Source organism: Tachyglossus aculeatus, chromosome X4 (assembly GCF_015852505.1).
Source record: "Tachyglossus aculeatus isolate mTacAcu1 chromosome X4, mTacAcu1.pri, whole genome shotgun sequence".
NCBI lineage: Eukaryota > Metazoa > Chordata > Mammalia > Monotremata > Tachyglossidae > Tachyglossus > Tachyglossus aculeatus.
The window spans coordinates 50,211,913-50,236,181 of NC_052098.1; the positions used below are offsets into that span (position 1 = coordinate 50,211,913).

The following is a 24,269-nucleotide window of genomic DNA, read 5'->3' on the forward strand; positions in this document are numbered from 1 at the left end:
TCTAGAGGGCGGGAGATGGACATCGATACAAATAGATGACAGATAGGGACAGAAGTGTTGCTTGTGGGACTGGAAGCTAGGGTGCTTGGCCACGTGCGTGTAACATGGAAATGTGAAGCAGCGTGGCTTAGTGGCACCGATCCTCGAACTCGTCTCGGCGACAGGTGACATAAATGTCGAAGGGTAATAATAATTATGATGGTATTTGTTAAGCGCTTACTATGTGTCAAGGCTGTTCTAAGCGCTGGACGGGATGGGATGGGCGACTGGCGATGGATGGGGGAGGTGGGGGCGTGGGGCTGATAGCCTTCCTCGCGGATCGGGGATGGAAGACCCCGAGATGAGACCGCCGCTGGGTAGGGAATCCCCGGGACGATTCCCGGATCCTCGAGGAAAGGCAAACAGCCTTCCCGGCTCTTCATCGCCGGTCCCGTCCTTCGCCGCCCGGACCAGAAAAAAAAGTGGGGGAGACGGTTCTCCGCGTTCTCCTTGCTACGGCTTCTCAAGCCGCCGTAGGGGACGGAGAATGGTGGCGGGAGGAAAAGAAAGCCCTAGAGGAGAAACTCAGCGAGAGGGAGACGAAATGTTTCTTCGTCGCAGCCCGAGGTCAGAAGGCAGCAGGCGGCCCTGTTGGAGCAGAAGTTGGCCCCCTGGGATTCCAAGGAGTTACGGAAGCGGAGGAACCTCCCAGTGAATGAGCAGGAGATGAAGTGGCTCGTGTGTTCGGGGTTGTGCGGGGACGAGGAGGAGAAGCAGGAGGAGGAGGGTAGCATCGTGACATTCCTTCTTTTCAGCAGCTCTTTACTTCGTCCATTTCAAGTAAAGGTTTATCTAAGGCGTTCAGTCCTCTAGCCCGTGAGCTCGTCCTCCAGACCGTTAGCTCGTTGTAGGCAGGGAATGTGTCTGCTATATTGTGATATTGTACTTTCCCAAGAGCTAGTACAGTGCTCTGCACTCAGTAAGCACTCCATAAATACCATTGATTCATTGATCGATTCACGTTTCCATCTCTTTGCACATCAGTTATGCTACCTTCCTTCTTTAATATTCACATTACTTTGGGTGTTAACACTTCTAACAACTTTTCTGCCACTCGTTTCCGTAACTGCTTCCTTTATCTGCTACCGAGAATTCTGTGATATTTTTAGATAAGCCCCCTCAGGAATCCCATGCCTTCAGTAAGGAAAAGCTGGTCTACGGCATCACCTAGTGGTCATGTTGCATCATGGCACCACAATGCATTGAGCTCAGTTCTCTATTTTAATCGGTAAAGTAATAAAATAAAAATAATGAAGATAATAGTAACATTTTAAGCGCCTATTATGTTTCCAGAACTGTATTAATCGCTGGGGAAATGCAAGAAGATCAGGTTCCACATGGGGCTCACAGTCTGAGTAGAAGGGGGAACAGTAATCGCTCAATAAATACGATTGAATGAGTGAATGAACGAATGAATAAGTGAATGAACGAATGAATGAGTGAGTGAATGAATAATAATAATAATAATGATGGTATTTTTTAAGCGCTTACTATGTACAAAGCACTGTTCTAAGCGCTGAGGGATACAGGGTGATCAGGTTGTCCCACGTGGGGCTCACAATCTTAATCCCCATTTTACAGATGAGGTAACTGAGGCCCAGAGAAGTGAAGTGACTTGCCCAAAGTCACACAGCCGATGAGTGGCGGAGTCGGGATTAGAACCCATGATCTCTTACTCCCAAGCCCGTGCTCTTTCCACTGAACCACGATGCTTCTCGAATGAATGAATGACTGAGTGAATGAATTAATGAGTGAGTGAGTGAATGAACGAATGAATGAATGAATGACGGTACTCCGACTCCCGCACACTCCACTCCTCAGAAACTGCTCTGTAGGAGAGGGCGGGGAAGGCGCTCGCACTTCCGGTGGCCAACCAGTGGGAGCCCCGGGTTTTTGCTTTTTTAAAAATCTCCTTTCGGCTTCCGTAGGCAGCTTTTTTCGGAGGAAACAAAAATGAAGTAGAAGCTGTGAAGGGCAGAAGAGTTGAAACGGATAGGGCTACCTTGTTTGGCGTCCGTTCCGCTTCGGTAGCTCCAGCCTCTCCGTTCTACCTCCAACTTGGCTTCGGCCCCCGCCGGCGGCGCCATGGCCTGTTTGCGGAGCGGCCTGAGGAGCCTCGTGGGCCGGGGCGGCTCCCAGGTAATGGCCGCCGGGGAGGCGGACTTGGGCCTTTCCTCCCGCTCGGCCGGCTTCCAGGCAGGGTCTGCTCCCTGGCACCGGCGGTAAAGCGGTGTGCGTTCGGGGCAGGCGAACGGGTGGGTGCCTGCTGCCTCTGGCGACCTCCATGTTATTATGTTTGTTAAGCGCTTACCCTGTGACAGGTACTGTACTAAGCGCTGGGGTGGGTCCAAACAAATCGAGTTGAACACGGTCCCTGTCCCACGTGGGGCTCACAGTCTCACTCCCCATTTGACAGATGAGGTCACTGGGGCCCAGAGAAGTGAAGTGACTTACCCAGGGTCACACAGCAGACAAGTGGTGGAGCGGGATCAGAACCCATGACCTTCTGATTCCCAGGCCCCGGCTCTAGCCACTATGCCATGCTGTTCCTCCGTAGTGAAGGAAGGTCTCCGACTTGGCTAAAGCACAGACCTGAGAAGAAGGCAGAGAGAAAAGAGGGTGGGGGGAGAAGGGCGAAGACCTTCAGAACCTCATCAATCCATCATATTTATTGACAGACTGTAAACTTCTTGTGGGCGGGGAACGTGTCTAGCAACTCATGCACTTTCCTAAATGCTTAGTATAGTGTTGTGCAGACGGTGCCCAATAATTGTACTCTCCCAAGCGCTTAGTACAGGGCTTGGCACACAGTAAACGCTCATTACTTGAACTCTCCCAAGCACTTAATACAGTGCTGTGCACACAGTAGGTGCTCAATAATTATTCTCTCCTAAGTGCTTAGTACAGTACTCCACACAAAGTTAGCACTCAATGATTGTACTCTCTCAAGCACTTAGGGCAGTGCTCTGCACACAGAAGGTCCTCAATAAATACCATTGATTGAGTACTTGCTGTGTGCAGAGCACTGTACTGAGTGCTTGGGAGAGCTCAATGTAACTGAGTTGGTAGACACATTCCCTGCCTCACAAGGAGCTTGCAGACTAGATGGGGAGACTGACTTGTATACAAGTGCTGAGGGAAGGGGAAATAAAGGGAGTAAATCTCTTAACAAATTGTTTTACAGCAGCTCCTCTGCTGTACTCTTTGTTAGCTCCATTCCCCCTTCTTGTTCAGAAGCAGTCTGGCCTAATGGAAAGAGCACAGATCTGGGAGACGAAGGGCCTGGGTTCTAATCCTGACTGCATGATTTGGTACAAATCACTTAGCTTCTCTGTGCTTCAGTTTCCTCATCTATAAAATGAGGGTTAAATCCTATTCCTTCCTGCTTGACTTTGAGCCCCAGATCAAACAGGGATTGTGTCCGGCCTCATCTTGTATTTACTGTAGCTCTCAGGACAGTGCTTGGTACATAGTAAGCGCTTAATAAATATGAGCTGAAATAGATCATGTTTTTTTGGTGCTTGAAGTGGATTTTACATTCATTCTTTTCAACTGAGGCAAAATCAGGTGAAAATGGCCCAATATTCCATATTTTTCCAGTCATGGCGTATCTGTTGTGCCTTGCCAAAAGAGCAAGTAATCATTATTTGAGCTTCTTTAAAAATAAAAATAATCTTTTTCTTTTCTTCAGGTATCTTTCGCTACAGGACCCAGGCAGCGTGATGCTACATTCTATGAATTTCGTACTTACATTCTTAAACCAGCAAAGATGAGTGAATTCCTGGAAAACACAAAGAAAAACATACACCTTCGCACAGCTCATTCTGAGTTGGTTGGCTATTGGAGCCTAGAGTTTGGAGGCCTGAATAAAGTCTTTCACATTTGGAAGTATGGTATGTGTTATGCCACCAGTTCAAGTAAAATTAGAGCTGTGTTAGTATTTAAGTATCCACTTTCACTGTACTAAATGCTAGGGAAGTTCAAAACAGTGACATGCATTTCTTGTCCATGTTTCTAGCAAGACTGTAGAATCCTTATATACTGAACAAGCAAGTAAATGCCCCCCACCACCCCTGAAGTTTAAAAAGCAAGTAAAGAATTTTATTTAAATGGACTTCTGAGGGTGGTGGAAAAAAGATGACTGCCTAGGTGGAAAAAAGGAAGTTCTGAAACTAGTGAAGACAAGCAGTGTTAATTGTCTGCTAATCCTATAAAGTTCGAGAGACTGCTTTTAAAGGAAGTACTATTTCCGTATGTAATCCCTGTTCCCTGTACTGTAACCCACTATCCAAATATATAATTATTTTGGTTTCCATGTTCTAGGTATATTAACCCCCAGATCTTTTAATTCAGGCTAATATGTAGTTTAGGGGCCTGAATTGTTCAGATATTAGTTTCTCCCTCTAAAATAGAAATACAGGTCTCCTTTTTTCTTGCTTTACACTGAGACTCTTTTGAGAGGAAAAAGCAGTGGAGAGAGAATTAGCCTAAAGTGAACCCAGTTGAAAAAACAATAATAATACTAAGAAAGGTAGTGATATGGTTGCAGACTCAGACCATAAAACAGCATAGATCTTTCTATGGAAATTTGGATTCAGATTTTTCGTGCCTGCTCTCACACTTACACATGGACTCCTCTAGTCTCAAATAGGAAGGAGAGGAGACTATCAGGTAAGGAAAGCTCCAGCAGAATTTCAGGTGCTTAAAACAGTATGAGGGCCAGCAAGGGAAATGATCAAGTTGCCCTATAGAAGGATTAAAAAAGAAAATGGGAGAGAGAGTGAGTCACTCTTATCCTCTAAGCAGGTACACAGTTGAATAGGTTTTCCAGCTAGTAATGGATGATATTTTTCAGTACGGGCTACTTTGGTGTTTCATCAGCCATCTTCAGGATGAGAAGTAGTGTGGCCTAGTGGAAAGAGCTTGGGAGCCAGAGTCAAAAGAACTGGATTCTAATCCCGGCTCTGCCATGTGTTTGCTGTTTGACCTAGGGCAAGTCACTTAACATCCTCTATGCCTCAGTTACCTCATCTGAAAATGGGGGTGAAATCCTACTCCCTCCTACTTAGACTGTTAACCCCTTCTGGGACAGAGACTGTGTCCAACCTGATTTACTTTATCTACCCCAGCAGCACTTAGAACCATGATTGGCACATAGTAAATGCTTAATGAATACCATTATTAAATTATTATTTTGTTGATGATTCTATAATCTGTGCTGCTGCCGCCTGCCTAACGCTTACATTTTTGATGTTCACACTGATTGTAGTGAGAACTTCTATGTCAGGAGTCCCTGGTGGGGACTTGGTTTTGTTGTTCACAGGTTGTTCTGTTAACCATGTAGTTCTGCCATGCCAGCTGGAGTCTGAAAAATATACCGACTGAATATGGGGTTCTGTTACAGTCCAGATGGTCTAGATCAAGGAGTCTCTGGCATGAGGTTCTCTTCGATTTTGAAGATTTTCTTGATTTTTCTGCCTCTGAGTTGTTTCTACTGAATGGTGTGGAGTCCTTCAAAGTTGACGTTACATTGGGTTTCCTGTATGATTCATTAGAGTTGATGCAGATGTCCCAGTTCTCTTTTGCATTATAGAGATGTATCTTTGTTCTTGAAAAGATGTTTTTTGCTGTGCTCTGCACACATATGTTCTGGCACATGAGCCACGTGGTGTCTTCCAGACACCTTGCGGTTCACCAATCTCCGTAATATTTCCAACCTGTATGGTTTGTCCAGTTTTAATTCTATAGATTGGGGTAAGAGATGAGTCATTTTGGGCTCAAGTTCGTCTGTGTCTCTCCCTCTGGTTTGCTATTTATGGCCTTATTGAAGGTGTTAGAAAAACCACCAACTGTAGGCTTATCTTTACTGTTGATAGTTCCTGGATTTTGAGTTTTAAGGATTGGATAACAAGAGTGTTGGCCATTAAGCAGATTGGAGGCTGATGGATATTGGGATTTGGCACTTAATATCTATTAAGTATTGATTGTAGACTCTGTGTCCCAGTTTTTGTTTAGCAGAATACTTAGGAAGGGGAGTTTGCTGTCATTCTCAAATTCCAAAGTGAAGCCAAGTATTTTTATTAATGCTGCTTACTAATGCTACATTAGTTGGACCTGAAGTGAAGCCCTTTGGTGAAGATGTTGTCTCTGAATTGAATCCAGCAGGTAGGTTTTAGTTATGCCATTTCAAGGACTCAGATCTCTGGATCGCTTGAGAACAAATTGGCTACTGAGTTGATGGCAACCCTCCCACCGTAGCACCCTTGACTTGCCTGTAAAAGTCGTCTTTGTACATGCACAGTGTTGTTAAGGCTTTATAAACTTCAACATGTGTTTGGTGGGGGTTGAAATTGTTTTTGACAATGGCTAGACCTTCTGGTATCAATCAATCAGTGATAGGTAGATTGCAGAGCACTGTAAGAAGCACTTGGGAAAGTACAATACAATAATGTTGGTAGATGTCATCCCTGCCCACAAGGAAGTTACAGTCTACAGGGGGAGACAGACATTAAAATAAATTACAGATAGGGATGGTAATAGAGTATAAGTGCTGTGGAGCTGGGATGAGTATAAAGGGCCCACAACCAAGTGCATAGTTGATATACAGGGGAGGGCGGATAGTGGGTTCAGTTAGGGAAGGCCTCCTGGAGGAGATGTGTGCTAGTGAGCAGGGGCACCGTATTGGAAGTTTCTAGAAGATGGTCCTGGGAAACCATGATTTTTTTTTTTTTGCATGTCTATGAATTGTGCTGCGTTTTTTTTCTTAGGTTCGTAAAATTTGGCTGCTTTAACATAGTGATGTAATGGCTGTAGACTGTAAGGCCATTGTGGGCAGTGGTATGTCTACCAACTCTGTTGTATCATACTCTCCCCAAACTCTTAGCACAGTGCTCTGCACACATTAAGTGCTCAATAAATGCCACCGATTGATTGATTACCTGTGCCAGCTAGCTAGCCAGTGCTTGAGTAGGAGAGTTAAGTGCTCTGAAGATTGGATATAGAAGATAGCTGAGGATCCAGTTATTCATGAGATTTTTCTCAGATGGCATAAGCGTTAGTCCTCTTCGTGACCATTCCGGCAAAATTCAGTTTCTTCGCTTTTAATTCTTAGGTATACAGTTGGGTATTCTGGTCCTTTTTTTTTTTTTTTTAAATAGGTGACATAATTGAGAAGGCCTATGTCTGAAGCAACAAAATATGGAATCAGGGCCATGCATATATCACACAAGAAGATCAAAATACAATCAATCAATGGTATTTACTGAGCGCTTACCATGTGCAGAGCACTGTACTAAGTGCTTGAGAAAGTTAGTACTACAGAGTTGGTAGACACGTTCCCTGCGCATGAGGAGCTTGACATCAGTGAAAGCTGTTCCATTCCTAGAAACTCAAGCTATATCATGTGGCTTGTGGGCCCCAAGGTGAAGGATACCACTCCCATGCAAGATAACCCAATAAAAGTATCCTGAGTCAGACAACAATTTTAACAATGGCATCTCATCAAATAGTGACCTCAAGAGTAGAGTGCCGGACTAACCATTGGCCTGAAACACATCAGGCTCACCCTGACAATACAGCCAAAGTTAGGTACCTGGAAGAAAACAGACCTGCAAGGAATAGCCGTCCCATTGGAACAAGGGATTCATCATCATCATCAATCATCAATCGTATTTACTGAGCGCTTACTATGTGCAGAGCACTGTACTAAGCGCTTGGGAAGTACAAATTGGCAACATATAGAGACAGTCCCTACCCAACAGTGGGCTCACAGTCTAAAAGGGGGAGACAGAGAACAAAACCAAACATACTAATAAAATAAAATAAATAGAATAGATATGTACAAATAAAATAAATAAATAGAGTAATAAATATGTACAAACATATATACATATATACAGGTGCTGTGGGGAAGGGAAGGAGGTAAGATGGGATGGAGAGGGGGACGAGGGGGAGAGGAAGGAAGGGGCTCAGTCTGGGAAGGCCTCCTGGAGGAGGTGAGCTCTCAGCAGGGCCTTGAAGGGAGGAAGAGAGCTAGCTTGGCGGATGGGCAGAGGGAGGGCATTCCAGGCCCGGGGGATGACGTGGGCCGGGGGTCGATGGCGGGACAGGCGAGAGCAAGGTACGGTGAGGAGATTAGCGGTGGAGGAGCGGAGGGTGTGGGCTGGGCTGTAGAAGGAGAGAAGGGAGGTGAGGTAGGAGGGGGCACCAGCCAACTCCAGTTGGATTCTCAACTCCAAGCGCCAACCTAAGCAGCAAATGGACATTTATCCCTGGTACTGTTTCCCGGGCAGCCAGCTTGACACTGGGCACGGATGTCAAAAGTCACCAAGACTAGTTCAGTGAGCATGACTTGGAGATTATCAGTCGATGCTATTTGTTGAGCGTTTATTGTGTGCAGAACACTGCACTAAGTTCTCAAGAGATTATTTGCAGCAAGACAAGAAATGCATCAGCAGCACCGTACAGCCCCTCACCACCCTGACGAGAGATTTGCGGAAACCTATATCGAGATGTACACATCATGTTAATGGACTTGCATAGGCAATGATCCATTCCCCATCACTGATAGATTAAAGCAGACACACACGGACCCATTGGATCAATCAATGATATTTATCGAGTGCTTACTGTATGCAGAGCACTGTAATAAGTGCTTTGGAAAGTTCAATACAGTGGAGTTTGGTAGACAGTGATCCCTGCTCACAAGGACCCTACTGTTGATTTTTACACTCGTTCTGGAGGTTGCATCAAAGGACCTGGATGCTGGTGTTGGAATACATTTCCACTCCTCCAAGAAGACCAACAGACTTCAAACATCAACAGGGCTACAGTCAGCCATTCAGGAATCGCTGTATGAGGTTGACCGAAGTTCTGCAGCTAAGAACACCCGCAGATGATTGTGAATAGCTTTGCAGAATCAGACTGGTGTTATGGACTGGAGATAAATGTGAAGAAAGCTGAGGTAATGTATCGGACACTGTCCCATCGTGTACCTCTTTCCCTTCGTCAGAGCCCTCTTTCAAAGCCACCTGCTCCAGGGGGATTCCCACCTCCCTAGTCTTGATAGCTCATTAACCATCCTTAGTTTATATGCATATGTTTCTTTGTTCCATTTATTTATTAATGTAGTCAGTGCTAGTGGGCACATCTTGGCCAATACCACATGTAAAGTTGTTTCTTTCAACATCGTACTGAGCTCTACCCAGACAGAAGTGTGTTGTTGGAAGAACGTTCCCCCATTTTCTGACAGCATTGTATGCAAAGTATGTAATGAAAACACATTATAGGAAAAGTGACTTTTTTCATTTTTTCCATATTTTTGTTTTCATCACTTGTATCAGTGCTCTCATACGTCTGCAGTTTGTTTCGCCTGTCTTCCACCAGTTGATTATCAGTTCCTTGAGAGCAAGAGCCATGTCTTAGATTAGTCGTATGTTCTTAAGCATGTAGTACAGTGCTGGGCACACAGCACTCAAATGCTGATAATCATGGTGGTAAGTACCTTTCACAAAACTAAAGTTCTTCATCAGCAATAGAGAACTGAGCCATATCGCATACTTTTTTTACCCGGGCAGCCAAGTGTCCAATGATGCAACAATCAGTTGTATTTATTGAGTATTTACTATGTGCAGAGTACTATCTTAAGTGCTTGGGAGAGTACAGTATAACAGAGTTGGTTAGGCGTAGACCCTGCCCACAAGGAGCTTTAGAATCTAGAGGGGGAAAGACATTAAAATAAATTGCAGATATGTATATCAGTGCTGTGGGGCTGAGGGTGGCGTGAAAGAAGGGAACAAATCCAAGTGCAAAGACAATGCAGAAGGGAGAGGAAGTACGGGAAATGAGGGCTTAGTAGTGGAAATCAAAGATTGACTCAAGATCAGTATATCCTTTGGGAGAATGTTAAATACAGTGTGGTTGCTAAAATGGTATCAGACAAAACTGAAGGTCTACAAAGTTGTAGGGCTGTCCAACCTGCAGTATGATTTTGACACCGGTGCCTTCCACAAGCACCACCATCTGGCTCTTGAAGCAGTTTCGTTCATGTCAGTTGTGTGCCACAATCCAACATCTAGTGGAAAGATCACGGACCTGGGAGTCAGAGGACCTGGGTTTTAATCCTGGCTCTGGTAGGTATCTGCTCAGTTATCTTGGACAAGTCCCTTCTCTGTGCCTCAGTGTCCTCAACCATAAAATGGGGATTAAATACCCGTTCTCCCTCCTACTTAAACTTTGAGCCCCTGTGGGACATGGACTGTGTCCGATTTGATTAAGTTGTGTCTATTCCAGTGCTTAGAACAATGCATGACACATAGTAAGCACACATACAGTTATAAGACAGGATTACAAGCAACAAAGTCCTGGAGTGAAGTCAGTCTTCTAGCGTGGAAGTTAAGCTTACCTCAACACAGCTTTGATGGGTGGGTTTATTTGAGAAGAGTGGGTAAAAGAAAGATACACAACTAGTTGTTGGGTTGAGCCACATTAGGGCAGTGAACACGAGGGCCAAGGAAATGCTTTCAAGACCTAGGAAAGCATAGCACTAGACATTACAAATCACAGCTGAAAGGTCAGAGGCTCCTGTGGCAGGCTGATCAGCTGGGCATACTGCAATCAAGAGGAGTTGCTCTGAGCAGAAGCTTCAAGGATTGAGAAGCAGGCAAAATTAAAAACAGCATGACATGGGGCAATCTTCTTGTGTAGATGATAGGGTTGGGATTTTCAGTCCCTCATTGGTCTTTTCAGCCACATAAATGTCATCATAAGTAGTATTTTTGTCAAATATATATGTGCTCAGAGAACCCTCATGCCCCCCAAATACCAGCACCAAGAGGGCACCACCAGGCTATTGAGCTAATGATTCCATAGCCACTGCTTGAGGAGAGCCACACCTCTCCTAATTGCCACCTGCCAGGTTAGTTCATCTGTTGTTCTGGTGGCTGTGCTTCATTTTCCTTCACTGTCTTAAAGTTTGTTCCGCTTGCCTCGCTTGTAGGTACCCCATTTTAGCTCACTGTACCCAGGTTTTTTGGTTATCCTTCCCTCAGAGAGTTTATAATCTAACTGGGAAATCTTTGGTTGTGTGCCGGGCGGATCCAGATCTCTACTTTTCAGGTTTAGCTGTCCATGTCACTATGCTGACTGAAGCAGTTCATAATCATTTCCAAGATTTTCGTGAATGTGCTTCAGGACCATAAATCAGCTCTGTCAATCAATCGGTGGAATTTCTGGAGTGCTTCCTGTGTGCAGAGCACTGTACTAGCGCCTGGGAGAGTGCAATATAACAGAGTTGGTAGAAACATTAAGGTGACTTTCTCAAGGACTCAAGCTGATGCTCGTAGCCTGTTGTGTGTGGGAAGAAGTTCCTCGATGATCGAAAGCACGTTCTAGCATTACTTTCCAGGTCACTTGCTTGGGCTTCAGAATTGGTATCCTAAAACTTTATCATCTTTTTACTACACTCCATTGGATTTTGGGGAAAGAGCTAGTCCTTTTGACCTCCCGTGCATACAGTTACTTGGCACATAGTAAGTGCTTAACAGATACCATCATTATTATACCATTATGGAGTATTCTTAGGATCTTGGTGAGTGAAATTTTTTTTAAGTTAGCAGATTTGGTTGGCAGCTTCCAGAGCCTGGGTCTGTTGATGCTTGAAGATAGTGAGGGGTGTGACTTTAGAATCCTAAGTTTCCTTATTGTTCATATGATTGAGGAGAAGAAGCCCGTCCCTCATTGTTTGTAGATTTTAATGAGTGCCCTCAGATCCAGGAGAATTATTGTTCTCAAAGTTAGAAAAGAGTCCATTGCCTACATTTGACTGGCGGGGGGGCAGGTCTGTGTTCTTAGAGACTTAGAATATGGAAGGTGTGTTCAAAAGATCGTTGAAGTATTGTTGCCATCAGTGCAGGCTGCCCTCCTTGTCTGTGATCAGGGGACAGCCACCTACCCTTTTCAGCCATGTGCTGATATTTTGTATTTAATATCATGAATTTGTATAGCAATTTTATTTTTTCAAAATGCTGTCATGTTACTGATCTCATTTTGTCCTATCAACACCCCTGGGAGATATGGAAAGGCAGGTTTCATTACCCTTATTTTACAGGTGAGGAAACTGAGGTTCAGAGAGGTTAAGGGACCTGACTGAGGTCACCCAGCAAACCAGTGGCATTGCTGGAACTAGAATCCAGGTCTTCTGATTCTTAAAACTATTTGGTGACAAACTAGGTATCCTTGGGTTCTTTCATCTTTGGCATTCTACCACTGGTCGCAAATGTTGCTTAACATTCTCTCCCTGTAATGGTGTGGTTTTTATAGGCTGTCATTCTAGTGCTTGGAACAATGCAAGCTCTTGAAACCAAAATGAGGGCTCTATTAAGAGCTTGCACTGTACTAAGCACTAGAGTAAATGCAAAATAATCACATGACATGGTAATGTTACATTGGCTTCAGAGTACAGATGGTGTTTAATCTAATTGAGATTGTGGACTTTGTGCATTTTTCTTAACACCTTTTTCATTTTTTATAGATAATTTTGCTCAGCGAACGGCTGTTCGGAAAGCATTAGCCAATGATAAAGAATGGCAGGAAAAATACATCTCTCCCAATATGCCTTTTATAGAGAAACAGGAAAATGAAGTTACTTATTTGGTGCCATGGTGTAAAATAGAGAAGCCTCCAAAAGAAGGTGAGCATTTCATAACCCTGTTGTTTTAGAGCGAGTTAGTAATAAAATGGTCTAATTTTGAAGACAAGCAAAAAATGGAAGATTATTTGTCTTGCCAAGAGCACATGATGTATAGTAAAGTTGAGATACCTGAAGCCCTTTTTCACACACTTTTTAAAGGAAAGAAATCACTCTATAGCATTTGCCAAAGTGAGAGTTTTGAGGTCCCCAAGGCATGACTGTGGTTCAAAGGGAGGTCTGAAGGCCTAGAAGGTGGTGGGTAGAGGTTGGGGTTTCAGGAACCAAAAATGAGATGGAACCCAGGCTGTTTGCTCACAGGCCCAAGTACTTTCCATGAGGCAACACCCATTTCTTATATCCCCTCCTTTATCATTCAATAGTCTCTGTTGAGCACCTGCATATAGGGCACTAAATTAAGTGCTTGGGAAAATACGATAAAAATAAAACAACCCAGTCCTTGCCCTCGAGGAACTTACAAACCAACTGGGAGTTTATATTCTATCCAGGCCTGTGTGTCTAATTCTCTTCCTCCTAAAATAGTTAGAAATCCTTATCTTTCTCCTTCATCCCAAACCTTCCCTGCTTGCACAGCTTCCCTATTCCTCTTTCCTATGTTTCTTTCAAGCCAACATCATGGGATAATCTTCAACCCATCATTTTTCTTTTTCAGAGTTTGTTTTTTGACCTCCCACCTCACACACACACACACACACACACACACACATATTCCCTAACAATAGCCATATCCTTCTGTTCAACAAACTCTTGTCCTGTTTACCCTATCTGTTCCTATCATGAAATCTCTACCCAGGCCCTAGTTCTTTAAGTCCTGGAATACTGTAACCTCTTGGTTTCCCAGTTTCCATTCACTTATAGCTGTCCTCCAGGCATTGCCAAAATCATTGCTAATTCCTGTTGCTTCAACTACTTCTTTTTGCTGTTTACAACACTCCAGTAGCCCCCTAGCACCATCCAGATCAAATACAGAATTTCAGACTTTCCTCTGAAGCTGTCTAGCAGTAAGCCTAGTCTCCTTGCCTTCTCTTGTCTTCTGATATATGCCCCACTCTACAGCAGCCAAGTTTTCCTTCTTTCTGACCTTGCATTCAGACCCCTCTCCCTTCCTTTCAACCTTTGCCTAATTGGAACCCTGCTCCTCCTATCAATCAATCAATCGATGGTGTTTCATTGAGCCCTTACTGTGTGCAGAGCACTATACTAAGCACTTGGGAGAGTACAGTCCAACAAAGTTAGCAGTTATGTTCCCTGTCCACAACAAGCCTAGTTGCCAAACTGTAATCTCCCCCTTCCTTTAGAGCTCTGTTCAGAGCCCATGCTGTCTGGGAAGCTCCTTCTAATTTCACCTATTCCCTGATTTGCTAATTCAATCCTTAATGCACCATTTTTGTTTTTTGGAATTTAACTGTATATGTCTGGGTTAATTATTGAGCTCTATTGGTGTCCCTGCCCTCAAGACATTAGTTTATCTAAACTTCACTAAGAAGCAGCGTGGTATAGTGGAAAAGACCCAGTCCTGGGAGTCAGAGGAACTGGGTTCTCACCTTGGCTCTGCCACTTGTCTGCTATGTGATCTTGGACATGTCACTTCACTTTTCTGTGCCTCAGTTCGTAGGGGGGCAGGGGTGGGGCGGAGGGGGGCTGGGGGCGCCCACGGGAGCGTGAGGTGGAAAGTGCAGATGATCTCGCTTTCTTCCTCTCCTTTCCCTCCCTCCCTCCCACTTTATTGCTCCACTTCTCCCTGTCCCGTCCGGCGTCCATCCTTCCACCTTTTCCACTTGAAAAGCCCTACTGAGAGCTCACCTCCTCCAGGAGGCCTTCCCAGACCGAGCCCCGTCCTTCCCCTCCCCACAGCACCTGTATATATGTATATATGTTTATATGTATTTATTACTCCATTTATTTATTTTACTTGTACATATTTAGTCTATTTATTTTACTTTGTTAATATGTTTTGTTGTCTGCCTCCCCCTTCAAGACTGTGAGCCCACTGTTGGGCAGGGACCGTCTCTATATGTTTCCAACTTGTACTTCCCAAGCGCTTAGTACAGTGCTCTGCACACAGTAAGCGCTCAATAAATACGATTGACTGACTCATCTGCAAAATGGGGATTCGGTACCTGTTTTCCCTCCTACTTAGATTGGGAGCCCCATTTGGGACCTGATGATCTTGTATCTATCTCAGCGCTTAGTTCAGTCAGTCAGTTGTATTTATTGAGCACTTACTGTGTGCAGAGCATTGAAATAAGCACTTGGGAGAGTACCATATAACAGACACATTCCCTGCCCACAACAAGCTTACAGTTTAAAGTACAATGCTTGGCACATAGCAAGTGCTTAACAAATAAAATTATTGTTATTATAAGATATCCAAATGCTTAGTACAATGTTCCACTTCTTGTTTATGTTCAAAAACATTTATTTGTTGACCGATTTCTTGCACTACATTCTGGTAGGGAAGAGACATTCAGTTTTAAGGCTATTAAGCAAATATGACCCATTATTTCCATTGCAGTGAACTCTTATTAGATTGAATCCATTTTATTTAAGCTCAATTCTTCTATTTCCTCAGCTTTGTTCAACTCTTTGTACATGGTGTGACAGCTTAAACTATTCTTTTTAAAGCTCCATGCATATAGCCTCTTGGGAAAGTCGGTAGCTTAAAATAATTCAAGGCAACAGCCAGAATCCAGGCACCAATCCTTGTCTTGTTTTTTTTCATGGAACTGTACTTGAAGTAGTAATAGTATTTATTAAACACTTACTATGTGCAAAGCACTTTATTGAGTGCTGAGAAAGCATATGCAGATGATCATCAAGCAGGGTCCTTAGCTCTCAAGGGGCTTGTAAAATTAAATCATACTCTTACATATAAAATAAACAGACATTTGGTTCTATGCAAGCATTTGATAACTAGTGAGTACTGTATTTCAATAAGTAATCATCCTGGAAACCAGTAGTTTTCTCTTTTTGCCATGTATATTTAATTTAATGACACGTCATTTTTTTGTTCCCCTCATACTCTAGGAGTTTATGAATTGGTTACCTTTCAGATGAAACCTGGAGGACCAGCCTTGTGGGGTGAAGCATTTAAAAAAGCAATTAATGCCCATGTCAATACAGGCTACACCAAACTGATTGGAGTGTTCCACACAGAATATGGATTACTTAATAGAGGTATAGTATTCATTTCTGAGAGGTAATGAATCTCTCAGTTAATCGATTTTTCACCAACTTTTTTCCTGTTGCTTCTCTCTAGGGATGCATTGTGTTGTTTCCAAATATCCTTGAACCATCTGCCAAGGTTTCTGCGAAATCTAGACATACCTGCTGAAACCTGCTTAATCCAGCACATATTATGCGTGTTTGCAAAATTTGATGTCACTCTCTTATCTAGTGGAGGAATCCTCAGGCTCTGGAATATTGACTTTTTAAAATTTTATTTTTTACGGTATTTAAGTGCTTACTATGTGCCCAGGCACTGAACTAAATGCTGGGGTAGATAACAAGCTAATCAGGTTGGACACAGTCCATGTCCCACATGGGGCTCACAATCTTAATCCCCATTTTATAGATGAGGTAACTGAGGCCCAGAGAAGTGAAGCGATTTGCCCAAGGTCACGTAGCAGACAAGTGGCGGATCCGAGATTAGGACCCAGATCCTCTGACTCCCAAGCCTGTGCTCTATCCACTAGGCTGTGCTGCTTCTCTAAATTCTTCTTAAAGTTCTTTAGTAAACTGGCATTGTTCAGCAATGTGAAACAGCCAATAATTCTAGTATCACTAGATTAGAAAGGATTTGAGAAATCATCCAGGCCCATCTCCCCCTGTCTTCAAACAGAAATGCACTTTACTTACCCTCTAACTTACCCTGATTTTCAAGACCTCTGGAGACTTTTGGAAAGTACATAACCATCCTTGGTAATCCATGTTAACATGTAACTATTTTTACTTTGGTCAAAATCATATTTTATTAAATTTCTTGCTGTTTAAACATTCAGCCCACAAGATAGCTGTTTTACTGTTGAATCCTTGTGACTTCTAAGGCTTTGCTTTTGTACTCGACTTTCTAGGGCAGCAGCACTCTTCATAGGTGGCTTCAGTTCATTGAGCTCAGTGCATGGCCTAGCAGGTTTCCGATGTGTGTCTTTTTGGGTGGGTCATGGTTAGCTCCTCTCTGTTCTTGAGACCTATCAGCGCAGGGCTGAAGATGAGAATACTCTGACAGCCAGAAGCAGCCTGCACTCTATATACAGCCTAGTGGATAGATTACGGGCTTGGAAGTTAGAAGGACCTGGGTTCTAATCCTGGCTCTGCCACTTGTCTGCTGTGTGACCCTGGGCAGGTCACTTCTCTGTGCTTGTTACCTCATCTGTAAAATGGGGATTAAGACTGTGAGCCCCTTGTGGGACAATGGACTGATTAGCTTGTATCTATCCCAGCACTTAGTAGGGTGCCTGGCACACAGTAAACACTTAAAAAATATCATGAAAAAGAAACGGTTGACTTCCTACAGCTGTCTGTACCATCAGCATCTCTACCATGCTCTTGGTACTGTCAGGAGGTGGAGTATTTTCCTTTTTTTCCTCCCTTTCTCCATATACGTATGCTTTCTGTATGGACGAGAACCTCATTTTAGAGTGTGGGGCTTGGGTTTTAAACCTAAAGAGTGTGTTTATTCGTCCAGGGAAGGATGAGCAGAAATAGGCTTCAAGTGCAATGAATATGAGAATTTCTGAACAAGTGGTATGGTCCTCTGGTAGCGGGGGTGGCGGAGTGGACGGACTCAGGTGGCCTTTTCCGGCCCTGTGCTCCTGTGATTTAGGGATATAACAATATGATACATTTGAAGTCTTCTCACTACTTTCCTATTTTTAGAAACAGAATAGGCGGTTGGTTTTGAATCGTGTCAGCAATGTAATCTTTGGGGTCTGTTTGGTTTCATTTCTACAGTTCACGCTCTTTGGTGGAATGAGAATCCAGATAGTCGTGCAGCTGGTAGACACTATGCCCACGAGGATGCCAGAGTAGTGGCAGCCGGTAAGCTGGGGAGCCAGAGCATCATCTATTTTTCAGGCCAAAACATGGTTCCGAGGGTTTTGTGGACTTCCTCATTACCTCTGGATTTTCATTTCAGTGCGAGAAAGTGTCAGTTACCTGGTGTCCCAGCAAAACATGCTCCTGATCCCTACATCTTTTTCACCTCTGAAGTAGTCTCTGAAGTCTGAAGACCCGTCTTTCAGCATGGAATGATGTGGAATGAGAAATGTCTTATGATGCTAGCACAGAGCACCCACAGCTGCTTCTCTTTCTGCGAGTGAGTCAGTCCTGTCCCTTGTGTTGCTGAAGTTAAAACTTGATTTGGGGAAATTGTTCTGTCCATTGTCCCCTCCCCAGTGACAATTCAGGGCCTACCAGTTTTAACCCCACCCAGCTTGATTCCTCTTGAAGATCTTTTTCCACTTGGTAAATTCTCCTCATTCGGAGGAAGGCTAGCCTCTCTTCTCCAGTCACAATGTGAAAGTTGGCCTATTAATTGTACTGGTTGTCCCTTTTGTCCATTAAAGTTTGCTCTATAATGCCTGATGGAGCATTAGGATTATACCTGAATTACATCTGTGTGTAAAATAATATTTGAATATTTATTCTGGAAAAATTGCTGAAATTGAACCATTTAGAAATGAGCTCACTCAAATGTGTGTCTCATTATAGACCACTGCTTAGCAAAAATGCTTGGGTCTACCTTTTTTTAGGTGCCTCAGAGGAATGCAATTGTGTTTATAAAAATAAACCCTTGCCTAATAAAAAGTTCTATGTTTCATTAATGATGTACTCTTATTGTACTTTGTATTTTCCCTCTCCTTTTTTCTGGCATTGTTCTTGCTTCAGAGTACCACTGAATGTCATTACCAGCAGAACATGCAGAACAACTTAGTTTTGAGCCTCAGAACAGAGTGCTAGCTGTAGGCGCTGGAGTTTGGTTCCAAAGGAACATGGCCTTAGATTGAACCGGCATAATTCCTCCCTTGTACCATTATAAGAGAGTGGCTGGAATTTCTTTGACTTTGGAAACTCCTTCACGTTGCTTCTGTGGGCTGGAGTGCCATCATATACCATTCTGTATTGTGGGTACCAACAACCTTTACATCTTGGGCCATTTAGCCTGGCATGCCACTCTTTGGCACGGGCTCTGGAAGTCCAGGATTTTGCATATTAGCTCTGCCCATGCAGCCACTTCTGGGTCCCTGTTACTTTCCCATAACCATTGCCACTCTCCCTTGGACCACCATGAGAAGCCAGGAAGCGATGAAGTAGTGTGGATGACAGTAAGTGCTGCAGCAACCTAGAACTGTCTTCAAAGGGGCCCACCCCCTGAAACTTCCTTGCCCAAACCATCGTCTTCTCTGCTTTTCATTCTGTTTTCTTCTCAGGAAAAGGCGCAGAACAAGGGAGATCATTATTTTAGACTTGGTCTTGTTGGCATGTAGGCCACTGACTGTGTGAAAGGCTGAGTTAATCTTGGAGGTGTTGGCAAAAGGTAAGCTGGGGCAAGTGGGCAAAGCTGTAGTGCAGGAGCTGCAATGCTAAGGAGATGCTGACCACAGATGGTAAGGAATGCCTTTTAGGGGGTGGGGCCTTGGATTCTGTAGGAGCTGGTAACATGAGAGTGGACAGGGGAATGTTTGAAGTCAAGTCAAGCTTCAGTTTCATTCTCAGTCTTTAAATCATGTCGGTCTAGGCCTCAGGGACACTGTCGAAACAACGAAGAGGAAAAAGCATGGCCTAGGGGTTAAAGCATGGGCCTGGGAGTCAGAATGACCTAGGTTCTAATCCCGGCTCTGTCACTTGTCTCCTGTCTGACCTTGGGCAAGTCACTCCATTTCTCTGTGCTTCAATTATCTCATCTGTAAAATAAGGATTGTGAATGTGTGCCCCATGTGGGACAGGGACTGTGTCCATCCCACTTTGCTTGTGTTCACCCCAGTGCTTGGCACGTGGTATTTAGGCATAGCAGTAATAGTGATATTTGTTAAGCACTTACTAAGACAATGCAGGAGCTAAATTAGCACCAAGTGGTGTTAATAACTGAGAGCTTAGTTTGTGAATTTTAATCAAACAAAATGTGATCCTCGTTCATTTCATGCCTGGTCAGTTTTAATGTTTAGGGGCTACTTTTTTATTTTATTTTATTTTAATAGTATTTATGTGTCAGGCACTCTTCTAAACGCTGGGGTAGATACAAGGTAAGCTGTTTGGACACAGTCCCTGCCCCACATGGGGCTCCCAGTCTTAATCTCCATTTAACTTCTCTGTGCCTGTTACCTCAACTGTTAAGTGACTTGCCCAAAGTCACACAGCAGACAAGTGGCAGAGCTGGGATTACTTAATCTCAGTCCTCACACAGTAAATTTGGAGAAAGGCCAGTAGGGTGGAACCAGGTTTTTGGTGGCTTTCTGTGTAGAATTAAAGTTGATTATTGGGGATTTTCCCCTTTGCAATTATGATCAGGTGGAAAACTCCTTAGAGGCAATTTTAAAAATTCTCCCCCACACCCCCAATTCTGTCACCAGCCAGGGGGTGGCGCCAGATTCCACATCATTGTAGGCCACTTCTATTTCTAACAAGTCTCTAGGTGAATATTCCGATTCATCCATCGTTGGGTAATTGCAAATGGTATGTAGTAATGAGAACTTCAGGTACTTTGTGACACCGACCCTGAAGGCGTACATTCCCTGCTCTTGCAGTAATTTTTGGGCACTCTTGTAATGGAAGGTGTTGCTGTTAATGCAGTGTAACCTTATATAGACCAATAGAACTGTCACAGCTTTATTTTTGTGACAAATTCTAGGCAAGAACATAGAAATATATGCCTTTTTAATACTTCACAAACAGACAGTACATTTTTTCCTTTTTCTTTTTAATGAAAATGATTTAACTTAGAAATCTATTGTGAAATCTTTGTGTAGTTTTGCAGTTAATAGAGATTCCAGTGCAAAAATAGATCCCATTATAGACAGCATAAAGTGCTTGGAATGAAGGACCACCAATATTGAAAAAGCACAAACAGCTTTATCATGGGATTGGGAGAAGAAATATATCTAATCTTATGGAAATACAAACACTACAAAAGGGATGCAACAATTTTTAAAAGAGTATACAGTAAGTGGTAACTGTTTCAAATCGATAAATGCTCTCAACACAGATCCATTTTCAAAGTGGTTTAGAATTATTATGACACGTTTCTCTTTGGATCATTTTTACCTGATATGTAGAACCATGAGGAGAAAACGGAAAATGATGTACAATACTTGAAAACCACAAGGTATATGTATTCAGTACAGTTAAAAGTACAGTAGTTTGAGGTTCTTCCAGGAATTGAAGATCTGTGTGGGACATTTAGGTTTATTTTCATATTCACAGTTGTTAGGTTTCGGACATCAAATGGAAGCAGAAGCAGTAGAAATCTTTCAAAACTCATTTTGGGGAAAACTGGAGATATTGATGTTTCTGCATTAACCTTATTCAATATATAAATATATAATGAAAAAACATCTTATTTGCACATGAAGCAATTTTTTTTAACCATAATTGGATTTTATAGAGAAAAGTCACTGTTTGCATTTCTTGGGCTGCTCTGCTCTTGATTTTTCTTCTCTGGAAACCTAAAAATTATTCTTGCTAAACTCAGATGTTTTAAAGTAAGGGGAGAGGGGAAAAAAAAGATGGAACATGAATTAACAGTCCTTGGGATTTTGCTAGACAAAGGAAAACATGAATAAAAGAGTAAGAAAGCAAATGAAAATACCTCATTTGCACATTTAAAAATACAGACCCTAACTAGTGGGGACATGGCTCAGCCGTTATTGTACTGCACAAGATTTGCTGACTGTCTCCTTAGAAGTATGCTTTTAGGGTGCTGGTTCACCTGCATTCTCTCGGGAAAGGCTCGTAACTTTCAAGGTCCGTTATTGTAAGTTCATACGGAGGAATGATTTGAATGATGATGAAACTGTCACACCTCAGATGATCCAAGTTTATAAGCAAATAGCAATAGAGAGTGAGATGTCATAATCTTCTCTTTTAAAAAACTCCATGTAAACATTTTTTGAACGAATTTACAAATGTTGCGCTACTGTATTATTGATGAGGTACTTCTCACCAATTTTCAGGCTTGGTCTGAGGCCTTTGAGAGAAAATGTGGTTTCTCATGTTTTTTAAGGGATAATCATAATAGGAAAGGTGAGGAACTGGCTAGAGCTTTCTGATTTGAGAAAACTACAAAAGCAAATGATTCCTGTGCCAAACACACATTTGTTTTTAACTTTTGAAACATTCTAAAGTCACAGTCTTCAGTGACAAAAAAAAAATAGTTTCTTTGCCTTGTGACTGTCTTGAAAATTTATCTGCTGCTGCTTTTTTGAACTTTTGAATTGGGGTTGGGGTGGGTTTAGAGGCTTGAATGTTTACACACTTATATAAATCAATTAGCTGAGACTTATGGCACATGAAGTCTTGCAGAGACAGGATGGAGCCATCATCTAACCAAGTTCCTAAACAATTAAGAATACTCAACACCATTTCATAAATCCCGATTCAGATTTGTGATGACACTAAGTATCAAATGTTACCTCCTGCACATGTTACACATCTAAGCAAAACACAGCTAGCAAGACAATGTGGCATAATGGAAAATATGCAGTGTTCCTCCAAAAAAAAAAAATCAATTTAAAGTTTTAGAAATGATCTAAAGTAGTTACAAATTCAAATAGTCTATCAAGAGCACAATGATTTTTGTTAAAATGAAACTACTGCCCTTCAAGATTCTGGGTTAAATGCAGAAAGCCTGAAATAACACTTCACCTATGTTGAACAATAAGGACCTTGGGCTGCAAGGTACCACTTTCTTGTGCAAATCAAGGATTGACAGGCAGTTTCCATAGTAATGTAGCGTGCTGCTTTCTCTCATATCAGTTTCCTGGCCCTAGCAGCATGCATTCACTGAGTCTTTGCACTATTTCCCTCCCTGGGGCTTTGCTGCTGCTGATTTTTGACTCTTTCTTAGGAACTGTACAGACCCACAGGAATCACAGTAAAGTCCCAGTGATGTGAACTTACGAAGCCTACAAGACTCTGCTGTGGGGAGGGGCCTCTCTCCCCCTAAATTTGCAGGATGGCTCAAATTTTACACATCGCCATCATTACGGCAGCTCATCAAAGAGACAAAAAGCAGCGTGTCACCACGATGGTGCAGTGGTGGGCTGGCATTGAACATTGTCGATTTTGACCCTCATCAGCCTGGAGGTCCTCTATAGAGTGGTCAGTCAGGTGTTCCCTTCATAAGATAGGACATGGCACCCCTTGGTGCTACCATATATCTGAACATCTTGGCACTGGCAGGTTCGGTGCACTCATTGCCAGCAATGGATAGGGCACCTGGAAACCCCACTCCTGGCACAGCGGGAACGAATACATATTACCCCCAAATTTCAATAAATAATCACTGGCCATGATTACTCAACGAATTATTGTTGCAACCCTAGTCAGGCTAGAAAGGAACCAAAAACTACAGTTTCAAACCCACAGTGTCCAATGGGCTCTGTAGTACAGTTTCACATAGTTCTACTGGAACAAACTAGATTGAAGTCTTTCACTTGAGAGCAGTAAAACCAGGTAAAGACTACCAGAGGCACTGCCCCTGTAATGGAATTTTGTTCTCATTGCATTGAATTGCATTGGATAGGATGGTAGCAGTACAATGTCCAGTTTATATCTTTTCCCTCAAAATCCTTAGGCTCTTGCTCTGGAGTATTTCACTCCATGCCAAGGGAAGCCTTGATTCCTTCTGTCTTCTGGCCTCTCTATCGCTCAAGAGGCAACTCATACATAACTCTCTTTCACTTTTTCATCTTGCAGAAATGATGTGAGGATAGCGACATCTACAACAGTCTGGTTTTTGTGTAATGACACATCCTTCAAGTGGTCGTCGTCACTTTGGTCCTTAGCAAAGTTTACAAATACCTGCCAAAAGACAGACACAGATACGTTAGCCATTGTGGTTCCGGTCCTCTTCTGTTAGTATCATCAATCTGTGGTATTTATTGAGTGCCTACTCTGTGCAGACGACTGCACCAAGCACTTGGGAAAGAGAGTACAGTACAATACATTTGATAGGCACAATCCCTGCCTAGTGTAGGGCCTTTCTCTTTTGTGGTTCCTTTTAAACCACCACTTCGTTATTCTGTTTACAAAGAGTCGTCCTCTGTGTTCACTCACGGCAAAGAACTGGTACAAACCTTTGGGGCAGTGTACTCTGCTTGTGCAGACAGTTCTTTTTGGTCAGTTCAATCGGTCAGTGGTATTTATTGAGCGCTTATTGTGTGCAGGGCACTGTACTGAGCACTTGGGAGTGTACAATACAGAGTCAGCAGACATGACCCCCACCCCCAAGGAGCTTACAATCTAGAGGGGTAGACAAAGGAAAGGGCAGAGTATAAGGATAAGTACATAAGTGCTGTGGGGCTGG

General features: G+C 43.1%; 2 protein-coding genes across 2 annotated transcripts in view; one reads left to right on the plus strand and one right to left on the minus strand.

Annotated features, from left to right (window-relative positions):
* Positions 1 to 1,955: 1,955 nt before the first annotated feature.
* Positions 1,956 to 18,570, plus strand: LOC119947964 (protein NipSnap homolog 3A-like). Its single transcript, XM_038769683.1, has 6 exons — positions 1,956 to 2,178; positions 3,731 to 3,932; positions 12,569 to 12,727; positions 15,773 to 15,922; positions 17,699 to 17,785; positions 17,883 to 18,570. Exons 1-6 carry the CDS (start codon positions 2,125 to 2,127, stop codon positions 17,957 to 17,959), a joined length of 729 nt encoding a protein of 242 aa, XP_038625611.1. The 5' UTR covers positions 1,956 to 2,124; the 3' UTR covers positions 17,960 to 18,570.
* A 2,076-nt stretch (positions 18,571 to 20,646) lies between these two features.
* Positions 20,647 to 24,269, minus strand: part of ABCA1 (ATP binding cassette subfamily A member 1) — a 115,108-nt gene continuing 111,485 nt past the window's right edge. The window contains exon 49 of the mRNA XM_038769501.1: positions 20,647 to 23,764. Within this exon, the coding sequence (XP_038625429.1) occupies positions 23,624 to 23,764 (141 nt within the window). The 3' untranslated portion in view covers positions 20,647 to 23,623. The remainder of the gene's footprint in view (positions 23,765 to 24,269) is intronic.